The 13,320-nt window shown below is 40.9% G+C and overlaps 1 protein-coding gene and 1 long non-coding RNA gene across 2 annotated transcripts in view; one reads left to right on the top strand and one right to left on the bottom strand.

Annotated features, from left to right (window-relative positions):
- Positions 1-366: 366 nt before the first annotated feature.
- wif1 (wnt inhibitory factor 1) overlaps positions 367-13,320 on the top strand; it is a 41,753-nt gene continuing 28,799 nt past the window's right edge. Inside the window, exons 1-3 of the mRNA XM_063059610.1 lie at positions 367-608; positions 1,346-1,485; positions 12,228-12,336. Of these exons, the coding sequence (XP_062915680.1) occupies positions 470-608; positions 1,346-1,485; positions 12,228-12,336 (388 nt within the window). The 5' untranslated portion in view covers positions 367-469. The remainder of the gene's footprint in view (positions 609-1,345; positions 1,486-12,227; positions 12,337-13,320) is intronic.
- Positions 11,962-13,320, bottom strand: part of LOC134352315 (uncharacterized) — a 63,437-nt gene continuing 62,078 nt past the window's right edge. Inside the window, exon 3 of the long non-coding RNA XR_010019370.1 lies at positions 11,962-12,049. This is a non-coding gene — a long non-coding RNA (uncharacterized LOC134352315). The remainder of the gene's footprint in view (positions 12,050-13,320) is intronic.

Below are 13,320 nucleotides of genomic sequence, written 5' to 3'. Positions count from 1 at the left end.
GTAGGAAGTGAAACAAATTTAAAGTTCTAGATTATAAATCTGATTCACTCTCTGCTGATGCTGTCTAACTTCGTGAGTATTTCCAGCATTTTATCTCTCTTTCTTTCCCGCCCTCCTTCCTTCCCTTGATGTGGCAGGTCCATATTGAAATTATACTTTCGAAAACTACAACTTTTTACAGGAGCTTTTGAACTGATTAACTCACATTTATCCCCCTTTGAAGAAACCACCTAAGTTATAAGTCGGTTTCTGGACTTGGCGGGCACGCACGAGCCGGTGGGAACGCGAGGCGCGATGTGTTCCTCGCCAGGCGGGGGCGCGCTCGGCCCTCGTGCCCACGCACACGTTCACTCGGGTGGCCGCGGAATAACTCAATCGGGGAAGTGGGACAGAAGTGCATCACATTCGCGAGCTCGGAGCGGCAAAGTTAAGAGAAGGAGGAGCGGGATTGCAAGTGGAAGGCTTGAGAATGGGGAGCTCCCGGGCACTGGCGCGGCTGGTGAACCTGTGCGTTTCTGTGAAACTTCTCATTCTGCTGAGTGAAGCCAGCCCGGCTGAAGGCAGCCTCAACATGTGGATAGATGCTCATCAAGCCAGAGTTCTCATAGGTGAGCACCATCCTGACCAGTTCCTCCTGTGCAGGGTTTCAGCTATATCTCCTCCATTGGAAGAGGGCGCGTTTTAAAGGTCACTGGAAGAATATGATATATTTTCATTGCATCTCCCCCGCCCCAGCCAAAATCCACTAGAAGTGGCAGCGCTGTGTTTGGTAGCGTTTGTTGTTGGTTCGGGCAAACAGGTTAGCCAGCGTCCAAGGATGTGACCTGATAACTCCACTAAACTGTTGGGGACCATTAATGCTAAATGAATGGGAACTGCGGTTTACTCCCCGAACCCTCTCCAGCGCGTCTCCTGGCGCTCCCTTTCGCTGACAGTTTTCTTCTCTTCCCCGATTTGTTCGCTTCATGGTGTTTACAACATCCACCCTGTTAATAAAACCTACCAACCATTTGAGATTCTTGGAGTATATAGCTATCGACTACAAGGCTAAAATTAATGCATCTGATATCTGGGAAGATTACTAAACAAACTGAATGACATTTACCATGAGAGATTTGTGCACCCTCACAGTCTAATGAGAACGGAGTAATGGCCTAGTAAAATAAAATCAAACATATTTTCTGTGAAGAATCTAGACCTATTATTCGGTTATGAAAACAGCAATGTTGAAAATTGAGAGATTTATTGAATTGACATATAAATTTCATGATGTGTTCAAACGACATTTTTGGGAGTAAGAACTTGTCGAACTGTTCTTAATGGTTCTGAAATTATCACCTTTCAGGTTTTGAAGAGGATATTCTAATCGTTTCCGACGGTAAAATGGCTCCGTTCACTCACGATTTCAGGAAGGCACAGCAGAGAATGCCCGCGATTCCAGTCAATATCCAATCCGTCAACTTCACCTGGCAGGCTGCAGGACAGGTAAGGATAGGAGCCAACAGACCTTCAATTAAATGCACCATTTTGTCTGAAAGTTTTGTCTGCAAGCGGGAGGAAATTTATGATTTCATTCAAATCGCCTTTTGAAAATAATTATATTCGACTATGCTCGAAGTGGCAACACATTCCTTGAGACAGACTGAATGCACTGTTAAAAGCTTGCAGAGTCTTTAAACCAATAACATTTGTACATCAATTGTATTCTACATTTTGGGAGATTGTGTTCTGACACCGACTTTTATATAGCATTTTCGGGAGTACAGGTACTTACAGATTTCCTTGTATTGTTATTGATAATTTAGAATTGGTTTATTAGTGTCACATTTACTGAGGTACTGCGGAAATCTTACTATGCATACAGATCAGTCATTACACAGTGTAGTGAGGTGGTATAAGATAAAACAACACAGCTACAAAGAAAGTGCAGTAAAATTCCCAGGAATTTGATGCTTCTGACAGTTTATTTTGAAGTATGTGTGCTGCAGGTGAAATTACTTACTGTATATGTGTAGTTAAAAATGCAATGATGCTTAACATACTTTGTTACTTATGCCTAAGCAGGTTAAAATATAAATTTTGTTTTTGTTTCCTGTGCCCAACTCTATTCATATAAGACCATAAGCTATAGGCACAGAATTAGGCCATTTGGCCCATTGAGTCTGTTCTGTCATTTCATCATGGCTGATCCAATTTCCTCTCAACACCAATCTCCTGCCTTCTCCCCATATCCCATCTTGCCCCGACCAGTCAAGAATCTACCAACCTCTGCCTTAAATGTACATAAAGACTTGGCCTCCATAGCTGCCTGTGGCAAATAATTCCACAGATTCACCACTCTCTGGCCAAAGAAATTCTTCCTCATCTCCATTCTACAAGGATGGCCCTCTATTCTGAGGCTGCGTCCTCTGGTCTTATATGGCTAGTGTTTTATTCTGGGATGCAATTTAACCCAACCTTGTCATGTAATTTTAATCATTTATATCTCCTCATCCCAATATTACCTAGACCTTTTAGCTAAAGTTTCACCATACATAAAAAATGCCTTGTTTGTGGCTTATATCCAGTGGAGCTTGAAGGTGGATGTGAATTTTGTCTGTAGCTTGTAAGCTTTGTATTACAGAAAGTGGCTCTTGTTTAAAATGATCTGCTTTGAAGTCTTAATATTTTTATTATGTTCCAATGTGGTATTTTGCATCCCAGTGCTGTGCATGCGAACCAAGATTAAAGCAATGGGGCCAGGAGATACCACTTTATACCGTACAATATGCATGTGGCAGCCAGCTGTTCCATCTATTAGCAGAAAATAACAGTGATAAACTTCTCAGACTTCTGCCAAACTTAAGAGTTTATTGCCTATAGAAGAAGGTTTGATAGTTATCTTGTGGTCTACATCTGGTTTAACTGCGATTGTACATCATTTGGACACAAACTTGGTGTTTATGTGGCAAATACTGTCGTTGCAGTATGGGGTATCGAAAAAGGAAAAAAAAAGCATGTCTAAAGAGAAAATTAAGTGGCAAAGAATTAAAATTCCATTTAAGCCTGCTACTGTTTATGTAGCAGTCAAACCTTTATAACACTTCAGTTTAATGGAATGAGATACAGTGTTGGATTTTAGAAATAACATATAATAATTTATCACCTAATTTAACACTTGGTAAAATTTCTGTAACTGCAAAGGAATCATTATTTCTTCAATGTGGAGAGAACCTTGACTTAAAGTCAGGAAGACAGGCGACCTTCGTCAAAATAACTCTGCTGGAAATAAGACGACTGATGGCCAAGTAAAATCGCTACAAACACACCTATATGCATATTTAAAGGGCATAATGTATTTTTGGAATACGTGGTTGTAAATTTCTTGGTAGGGTTGGTTTTTGGCACTACTCACAAGTATTCAGTGCCATTTGTTTGAAAAATCAATGGTTTTCTCTGCCACCTGCCTTGTCAATGGAGTAAGGATGTTTGCAAAATCTTAGTGTAATTGTAATATGGAAGAATGTTTTAGAAAATTAATGAAACAGTCCAATAACCTCAAAGGTAAAATTCATTAAACATTAACCATATAACCATATAACAATTACAGCATGGAAATTGCACAGAAATCATTGGTAATTTTTTTCTTTTAAATTCTATTTTACTACAGCTACTGAGCATGAAAGTGTTTTGCTGCCAATCTCGAAATAAATACTGTATTCCGTCTAATGTTTACTTTAGCAGAAGTTACAGAAAGTGCTACTTTGGGTTTCCAAAATAAAACTCAAAAATTGTTGTTTTTCTAACCTTTATACTCCTTCAAGGTGTGCAGTGTTATAAACCGTTAGTAGTTACACCCTATCACTATTTTTCTTATTTTTTGGCCTGGGTTTTTAATCCTTCCTATCTTTGCTCAAGCAATGCATTAAGCTGCAAGATGCAGGATGCAGGATGCTGCCCGACCTGAGTTCCTCCAGCATTTTGTATGTGTTGCTTTGGATTTCCAGCATCTGCAGACTTTCTTGTGTTGATGATTAAGCTGCAAATGTTTGGAATCATCGATTTCAACAGAAAAAGGTAGTAATCTGTACCTTTACCTTTTAATTGGATGTGCACATGACAGAAGGAAGAGATGATCCTGGTTAAGAGGTGGGCAATTATTTTCTGGAACTTCATGTCCACCTACTTCCTGGAAACAAACTAATATTGATGTCTTTTTTGTTGTAATAGAATGCAGTTAAATTAATAAGTATTCAATAATGTGTGTTTAATTCTGTAGCATTTGTAAACATCAAATGGCTGAAGATTTATTGCGAAAATTTTGATTATCTCCCAGCCAAATACATAATGATGGATTATTTCTTCATATGATCATAATCAGAAAAAAAATGCTGCTTGGCATATTAACAGAAATTCATCCTGAACTTCAAAGCTATCTTCAAGGGCATAAGAACAGAGACTTTTCGATTTGAAAAATGGCCCATTTCAGCTTCATAAGTGCATATTTTTTTAAAGAGTGTATGAAATTATTTTCCAAGGAATATTTTCAGTAATAAGGGCTCAAATAGTCTATATTATTATCTAAATGACTGATGATTGTGCCCTGATGTTCTCTGCATGGAGAAAATTTTAGAATTTAATTTTTCTCATTTGGCTCATTCTGTCTCTCAGAGCAATGCCATCAATTCCACATCTTCACTTATTTCCTTGTAACCGAGTATCTCCTTTCCATCAACTTCAAAGATCAGTTTTATTTGTCACATATACATCGAACCATACAGTGAAATTTATTGTTTGCGTCAATGCCCAGCAAAATCCGAGATGACCTGCAAGTGTTACCACAATTCTGGCACCAACATGAGCAAGCCCGCAGCTGACTAACCCTTACTAACCGTACATCTTTGGAAGGTGTGCACCTGGAGGAAACCCACTTGGTCAAAGGGAGAAGCATGCAATCATGGGGAGAATCACATGTCACAAGGAGAACTATTCCTGATTCTCCCACCATGTTTTATTAGTAGTAGCAATTAACTTACTAACCGACATGTCTATGTGATGTGGAGGAAAGCCAGGTGATCATAAAGTGAATGTGCAGAAGTCCAGTGTGGGCATCAGAGGTTAGCATTGAACTGGTTGCTGCATCTATAAGACGGTTGCACTCTGCAGCCCTTCTGCATCTGTTGATGTAGCAGATGCTCTATGTTTGGGTGGACGGTTTGATATGTGTCATGGATCTCAGAAGTTCACCCCCACTATTTTATAAATCTTATGATATAAAGTAGCTGTGAAAGTTAATAGTGATTGTTAATTGATAAACCAGCAATGACAGTCATCATCATAGTCATAGTCAAAGTCATACTTTATTGATCCCAGGGGAAATTGGTTTTCGTTACAGTTGCACCATAAATAATAAATAGTAATAGAACCATAAATAGTTAAATAGTAATATTTAAATTATGCCAGTAAATTATGAAATAAGTCCAGGACCAGCCTATTGGCTCAGGGTGTCTGACCCTCCAAGGGAGGAGTTGTAAAGTTTGATGGCCACAGGCAGGAATGACTTCCTATGACGCTCTGTGTTGCATCTCGGTGGAATGAGTCTCTGGCTGAATGTACTCCTGTGCCCACCCAGTACATTATGTAGTGGATGGGAGACATTGACTAAGATGGCATGCAACTTGGACAGCATCCTCTTTTCAGACACCACCGTGAGAGAGTCCAGTTCCATCCCCACAACATCACTGGCCTTACCAATGAGTTTGTTGATTTTGTTGGTGTCTGCTACCCTCAGCCTGCTGCCCCAGCACACAACAGCAAACATGATAGCACTGGCCACCACAGACTCGTAGAACAGCCTCAGCATCTTCCGGCAGATATTAAAGGACCTCAGTCTCCTCAGGAAATAGAGACAGCTCTGTCCCTTCTTGTAGACAGCCTCAGTGTTCTTTGACCAGTCCAGTTTATCGTCAATTCGTATCCCCAGGTATTTGTAATCCTCCACCATGTCCACACTGACCCTCTGGATGGAAACAGGGGTCACTGGTACCTTTGCTCTCCTCAGGTCTACCATCAGCTCCTTAGTCTTTATGTGTCGTGTCGTACGATGTGGACAATCATGGTCTTCCATCTGTCTTTAATTTGAGAAGTTCTAAAGCAAACTTTGCTTGCCCGTCCCTTGATGTAACTCATGAATGTCATGCACTGTTGACTCTGCTTCTTCTTCATCACTTTTTCCCATCACTGCAAGATGTTCAAGCTTCTCATTCCTCAGCACGTTCCAGAAACTCCAGTTGTCGTTCTCCAATTGATGATACCAGCTCTCTTCTTATTCCGACTTTTTGCAACACTTCTTCATTTGTTACTCTGTCCCTCCACAATATGTTCATGATTCTTCTCAAACTTGGAAATGTGGTTCTCAAAAACCACCTTTCTGCAGCTTTCAGACTTTCCTCATTTTGCTTTGATATTGTCCAACATTCACATTCATATGCTAGTGTGGAATGGACATAGCACTGTAACACTCTGAGTTCCAACGCTATAGAAATTATGTTATTCTTTAGTATCTTGCTCAAATGCTCGAAGTGCTGCAATTACTTTTACGCTGCTTTTCCTGATCACTTTCTCCATTCATGTTTTGATATAGTCATACCTGAAGTCGAGAGACATTTGGAGAGAAGGAGGGATTCAGGGGGTGTATGGGATAGTCAGTGAGGTTGATGAGGTGCAGGATCAGTAATCACAGATAAAGCTCATGCTGAGGTACAGGATCTGTTATGATTCTAATTGGGGAAAGAGAGCTAAGGAGTCATATGGTTTACTTCTCCGTAGAGCATATGAACATAAGGAGATATCAGAGACCAATCCCTGGCAGGATCAAGAACACAGTGAGATATCCCATGAATTTATTATATGTTGTGATGTTTTCATACCAAGTCCTCTGCTTACCTTCTTTGCTGTGAGCTCATTGTGTCTGCTCCCTTTGCAGTTCTTGAAGATGAGCTGATTCTTAAAGTGTTTTATCATGAAATGGGAATCACCGTCATGTTGCCCTTGTCAGAGTTACCACTCTGATGTTGTTTTCCAAGTTGGATCCATGTGACCATATAGCCCAGCCCCGAAACTTCCACCCGCAATCTTTCCTTGAGACCCACTGGTTTCCCACTCTGTGCTGAAGCAGACAGGCTCTCAGAACCTGATTGTACGGGTCTTCACATCACAGGAAAGCATTCTTTTTCAAACATAGTATTTTAATTACTGATGGAAAGTAGTCAAAAAAGATGTGCCAAGGGTGAATAAATAGTAATTATAAAAATTTATCCTTGATGTTTCTTCCATCATACTTGCCTCCATGTGTGGGGAAACTGATCCTAAATTCATGTGATTTCAAGAGAGCTGGTGTCTATAATCCCTGTCTCATGTAATGATGTCTTAGGTCACATCCATATTTTTCTTGCACCCTGTGAGTCATATGATAATCTGTCAGTTTGTTTGATTTTTACTGCAATCTGCTACACTGTCCCTGTTGAACCATGGTATCTGTTTCTATAAAATGCCTGCACCCCACCCCCCACTGGTTCACTGATTTCACACCAGCCTCCTTCTCAGTCCATCTCACTCTCCCTCTCCTGTTCTATTCTTGCTTTCTCAACTGCCCAAAGATCCTGAGTTCAGAGCCTATCATGGCAAACTGAAAAATGTTTAGTCAGCCCTTGACTTCAGTCTGATACTGGAGTGAAGGTCAGTAGTCAAGCATAGATTGGGGAAATGGCCAGTAGCTGATGACTGCCCACTGCTCTCTTCTTCCCAAACACATTAAACAGAAAAGATTGTGCCATTATGCTGACAGGATAGGGTTTCCTTTTCTGCACCTGCTCCCACAACCTCGCCAATATTGCTTTCTTCCTTCACACATTCTTTCCTTCTGTATGATAATATTCTTGTGTCTGTCTTTGCTTCCTTGATGCTTCCAATGGCTGCTTTCCCTGGCCTGTGAATCATCTAGAGCAGTAGGCAGTGTTCTCTCCAAGTTATGTGGATGCACGACTGCGCAGTAACTGAAACGCTCCCATGCACATAGCCCTTCTTGTCACGCAGCTGGAATTTCCTTTTATATAATGGTAATATGAAGTGCCACACGGTTTTCAGGTCATGTAAAAATATCCTGCTCACGGCAATGATTGGTCCACGCAGCTGTTTAAAGAAGAATTTGAGGGAATGTTGATAGTCATGCTACTGATGGAGTGAGAGACAAGCCACAATTCCATTGAATTAAAATTATCTTCCCTCAGTGACCACCTGGTGGAAGTATTGAGAGTAAAGATGGAGTTCAAGTTTTCTGTTGGCAAGGAGTGTGGGGATTGAAGGAATGTGATGGTACTTCAGTAACGATTTTGGGTGGGTGTTAAGGGGCTGCGCCCAACACAATTTCTGTGTTTGTTTTTAAGGAAACAGAGAAGTGCTTCCAAGAAGTAAGGAGGGCTAAAAGAAGCCATGTAGTTTCCCCAGCAGACAAGATGAAGGAGAATCCTAAAGGATTTTACAAATATGTTAAGAGCTGAAGGACTGCAAGGGACAAAACTGGACCTCTGGATGATCAGAATTGTAATCTATGCATGAAGCCAAAAGAGATGGGGACATCTTAAATGGATTTTTTGCATCAGTGTTTACCCAGGAGATTGGCACAAAGTCTCACAGAAGGGAGGCAAAGCATTAGTGAGGACATGGACCCTATACAGATCGCAGAGGAGGATCAGCTATTGTGTCTGCTGTCTTGAGGCAAATTTGAGTGGATAAATCCGCAGGGCTTGACAAAGTGTTCCCACAGACCCTGTGGGAAGCAAATGCAGAAATTGCTGGTGCCCGAGCAGAGATATTTAAATCATCCTTAGCATCAGGTAAGGTACTAGAGGATCAGAGGGTAATGTGGTTAACCAGATCTGCAAACTTGTGGATGTCACCAAGATTTGGGGTGTGGTGGATAGTGAGGAAGCTTGCCGCAGGATCTAGACCATCTGGAAAAATGGGCTGTAAAATGGTAGATGGAATTTAATGCAGTCAAGTGCTAGGTGCTGCACTTTGGTAGGACCAACTAGGGTAGGCCTTACACAGTGAGCTGTAGAGCACTGAGGAGTGAAAAGTGTTCTGGGATGCAGGTCCATAATTCATTGAAAGTGGCATCACAGGTAGATGTCATAAAGAAAGCTTTTGGCACATCGGCCTTCATATATCAATGTATTGAGTACAGGAGATAGGATGTTATGTTGAAGCTGTATAAGACATTAGTGGAGTCTAATCTGGAGTATTGTTTGCGATTTTGGTTACCTACCTACAGGAAAGATGTCAATAAGATTGAAAGATTAGATAGAAAATATACAAGGATGTTGCCAGGACTAGAGGACTTGAGTTATAGGGAAAGATTTAATAGGTTAGGAGTTCATTCTTTGGAATGTAGAAGATTGAGGGGAGATTTGCTAGAGGTAAACAAAATTATGAGGGGTATAGATAGAGTAAACGCAAGCAGGCTTTTTCCACTGAGATTGGGTGGGAATACAACTAGAGGTCATGGGTTAAGGGTGAAAGGTGAAAAGTTTAAGGGGAACATGAGGGGAAATGTCTTCATTCAGAGGGTCATGAGAGTGTGGAACAAGCTGTAGCACAAATGTGCACACGAGCTCAATTTTGATGCTTAAAAGAATGTTGGATTAGTACATGGGTGGCAGAGGTATGGAAGGCTATGGTTTGGGTGCAGGCTGATGGGAGTAGTCATTTTAAATAGTTTGGCATGGATTAAATGGGTTTAAAGGCCTGTTTCTATGCTGTAGTTTCTATCACTCTATGACTGTATGACCTGCTCACATCCAGAATTAATCATTCTCATCGTGGGGCGTACAAAGTAAGTAAACGCTTTGCAAAATATTTTTATTTTTCTCTGTGAATGAAAGTGCAGTCTTCCAGTTGGCCAGTATGTGGCAGCACAGAACAATTCAGTTTTTTTTCATATCAAGCAATAGCTTTAATTAATATTAAACGATTAGATCAAAAGTCACACCTCTTCCATAGCTGGTAATGCAGGTATGTACTAACATCCTTTCATGTTTCTTTTTAAAAAAGTCAATCTAATTTAACAAGTTTGAAATGCATATTGAAATTAAATGTTGCAGTTTTTGTTAACATTGACACAAACATCGTAGATTGTAATAAACCTTTAATATGGTATTGTTAATTTTAAAATATTATTCAACCCAACACTTGCTTTAGTATTTCACAACATATTCCTTTGATTAAGAGTTTAATATTTCAATTTCCAAACACAAATGATCTGATCTGTGAGGTCTGCACACTCTGCCTCTGGTCAGCAAATGTCTCATATCCAGTTTTCATTGCTAACGCTGGGCTTCTCTGTGCTTTCAATGAAGAGACAAGTTCCCATTCTCTTCCTGGGTGCTGTTCCATCATTCCGATAGGATGTGCTCGTGAGCCGCTGGAGTCGTTACAACTTTTTCCCAAAGAGACTTTGAAAAAAATCCCTTGAAGTGTTCTCTTTTCCCTTCTGGTGATCTCTTGCCAGAGTGGAACTCTGAATGGAGCATGTGTTTTGTGGAGTGGGGTGTAGGACGTGTGCATCACACGTCCCGTCCATGAGAGCGTGTGACCAGAGTCTTGCTCACCTGTGAGGGGCCACTGATGTTGATGTGTTTATCATACATGTACGTAGATTCGGCGGATTTTGCAGAGACAGTGTTGATGCCTATCCAGTGCGTTGAGCTGCTTGCTTTGGGTACAGTATCACAAGTATGGTATGCCTAATACTATATCTACAGTATAAGGGATCATAGAACATGGAAGCAGGTCCTTTGAGGTAATTGGATCATGGCCACCAAGACACCCACTAAACTGGTCCCATTTACTTGAGTCTGTCCAGATCACTCTAAACCAGGGTTTCCCAACCTTTTTTATGCCATGGACCCTTACCATTAACTGAGGGGTCTGTGGACTCCAGATTGGGGACCCCTGCTCTAAACCTTTCCTACCCATGCATCTGTCCTTGTGTATTTTCATTGTTAATGTATCTGCCTCAAACGCGTCCTCTGATAGCTCATTCCTTATATGGAATACCCCCAGGTGAAAAATTTGCCCCTTAGGTTCCTGTTAAATCTTCCCCTCTCACCCTAAATTATGCCCCAGCCCTGGTGAAAAGCCTCTGTGCATTGACCTCATCTATGCCTCTCATGACTTAATACAACTCAATAACATCACCCTCTTCTCCTACACTCCAGTCAATAAAGTCCTCTCTCCATGACCCATTCACTGGAGCCCTGGCCACATCTTTGTATATCTCCTCCACACGTTTCCCAACTCACCAACAGCTCACCAAGGCAAAACTGAACACAATGTTCCAATCAACACACATCAAAGTTGCTGGTGAACGCAGCAGGCCAGGCAGCATCTCTAGAAAGAGGTACAGTCGACGTTCCAATATTGTCTCACCAATGTCTTGTACAATTGCAACATAACATCTCAACTCCCTGCTCAGTGCCCTGACTGATGAAGATCAGCATGCCAAAAGCCATCTTCACCACCCTGTCCACCTGTGATGCCACTTTCAGCAGAGCATGTACTTGTACAGTATCCCTAGGTCCCTCTGTTCTATGACTCTGCCCAGGGCCCTACCATTCATAGTCATAGTCATACTTTATTGATCCTGGGGGAAATTGGTTGGGAAATTCATTGGGAAGTCCTACCCTCATGTGTCTTCTCAAAATGCAGCATAGAGAATGGATTTTGATAAGCTGTTTATTTGTAGAGGTTGATATAGTCTACACACATAAGAGTTCTGGTAAGAGTTACACAACAGCAATTAGGGGTGAAGCACAGCTAATTTTCCCTCCTTTTTAGCAGTAATATTACATGCGCTGAGATGAATAAGTTTAGCACAGTTTGGTGTTTCAAGCTCATACAGTACTCAGTCGAGCAGTATCGGTCTCTCAATGGATCCTCTGTTCTGTAAGGTTCAAGCATGTGCATAATCACAAAACTGCATCTATTTGAAGAAACACGTGGCATTCATAACCTGAAATATGACAAACATTTTTAGTTATTTCAACGTTCTCAGTTCTAGTTCTTTTTCAGATTTGAAAATTATTGCCAAGCTCTCCAGCAATGCTTTGGAAAAAGTTATCTTGTGGAAGTGCACAAAAGGAAATTAAAAACTGGGAAACTAATGTAATCTTTACAACTGCCCCTTACAGGCTGTGTATTTTTATGAATTCCAATCTCTTCGGTCACTGGATAAAGATGTGATGGGAGATCCTACAGTGAACATTCCATTGCGAGCAACCATCTCACACAAGGCCACAGGTTAGTAAATCTAATGTCCCTAACTTCCTTTCCATGTTAGCTATTTTGTTTTTAAATGCCTGCACTTTTGAGCTACCACCTGCCTACCATAAAGAAAAGTAAAATTTTGAGACAACTTTTATCACTCTCTGCCTCTCTGCCTCTTTCTTCCATCTGGCTCTTTGAGCCACACCACCTAGCAACCCACCTATTTAACCCTGGCCTAATCAGGGGACAATTTACAATGACCAGTTGACCTACTTTGGTCAGTGGTCTGTGGGAGAAAACCTGATCACCTGGAGGAAACCCACGTAGTCACAGGGAGAATACAAAGATCAGTTGTTAATACCACTGACAGTGACACAAAAAGCTGAACACTTCTAAAGAAGTGAATAACAAACATGGTTCTTGTCCTGCCAAGTATCTGAGTGGGGCTTACTAAACACTTCCTGGTCCGTAATTTACAATGAATATGATTCCCATAACAGCTGAACATCACTGGTCCCAGCTGAGGAAAGGAATAAATAGAGTAGCTCTTGATGCTCAAATATTGATCACGGTATAAGTCAGGTCAGGACAGGCCTGGTCTCTGATGCCCCACTGTGGCAGCACCCTGTCACATTCATTTACAAGGAGATGGACAAAGCCACGAAGGACTGCTATGGGGAAAGAAGTTTTGTTTCAGCGTTTTGCCATCAAGCAAAGCATTGAGGCTTAGCACTTCCCTAAAAGATGGCTGCATTTTTATTTTTGGTTCAAGTTTTTAAAATATACTTTTTAAAGAAATACCAGTGAGATTCAGCACTAGTAGGACAATTTATTCTAATGCATTTTCTTTGCTTATTGATGAAAATAAATCCCAATCAATTTAGACAGACCTTTTCAAAGCACCCAGTAATGAAGTTACTTCAGTAATATTGGTGGATATGTAATATTTCTGGCAAAATCACTTTTATAATTAGCTCAGTTTATTGGGGTGACATGAATCCATGTAAGTATGTGGGT

The sequence above is a fragment of the Mobula hypostoma genome, chromosome 9, assembly GCF_963921235.1.
Source record: "Mobula hypostoma chromosome 9, sMobHyp1.1, whole genome shotgun sequence".
Lineage (NCBI taxonomy): Eukaryota > Metazoa > Chordata > Chondrichthyes > Myliobatiformes > Myliobatidae > Mobula > Mobula hypostoma.
Note: the sequence above shows the minus strand (reverse complement) of the source record. Positions and strands in the feature narration are given on the sequence as shown.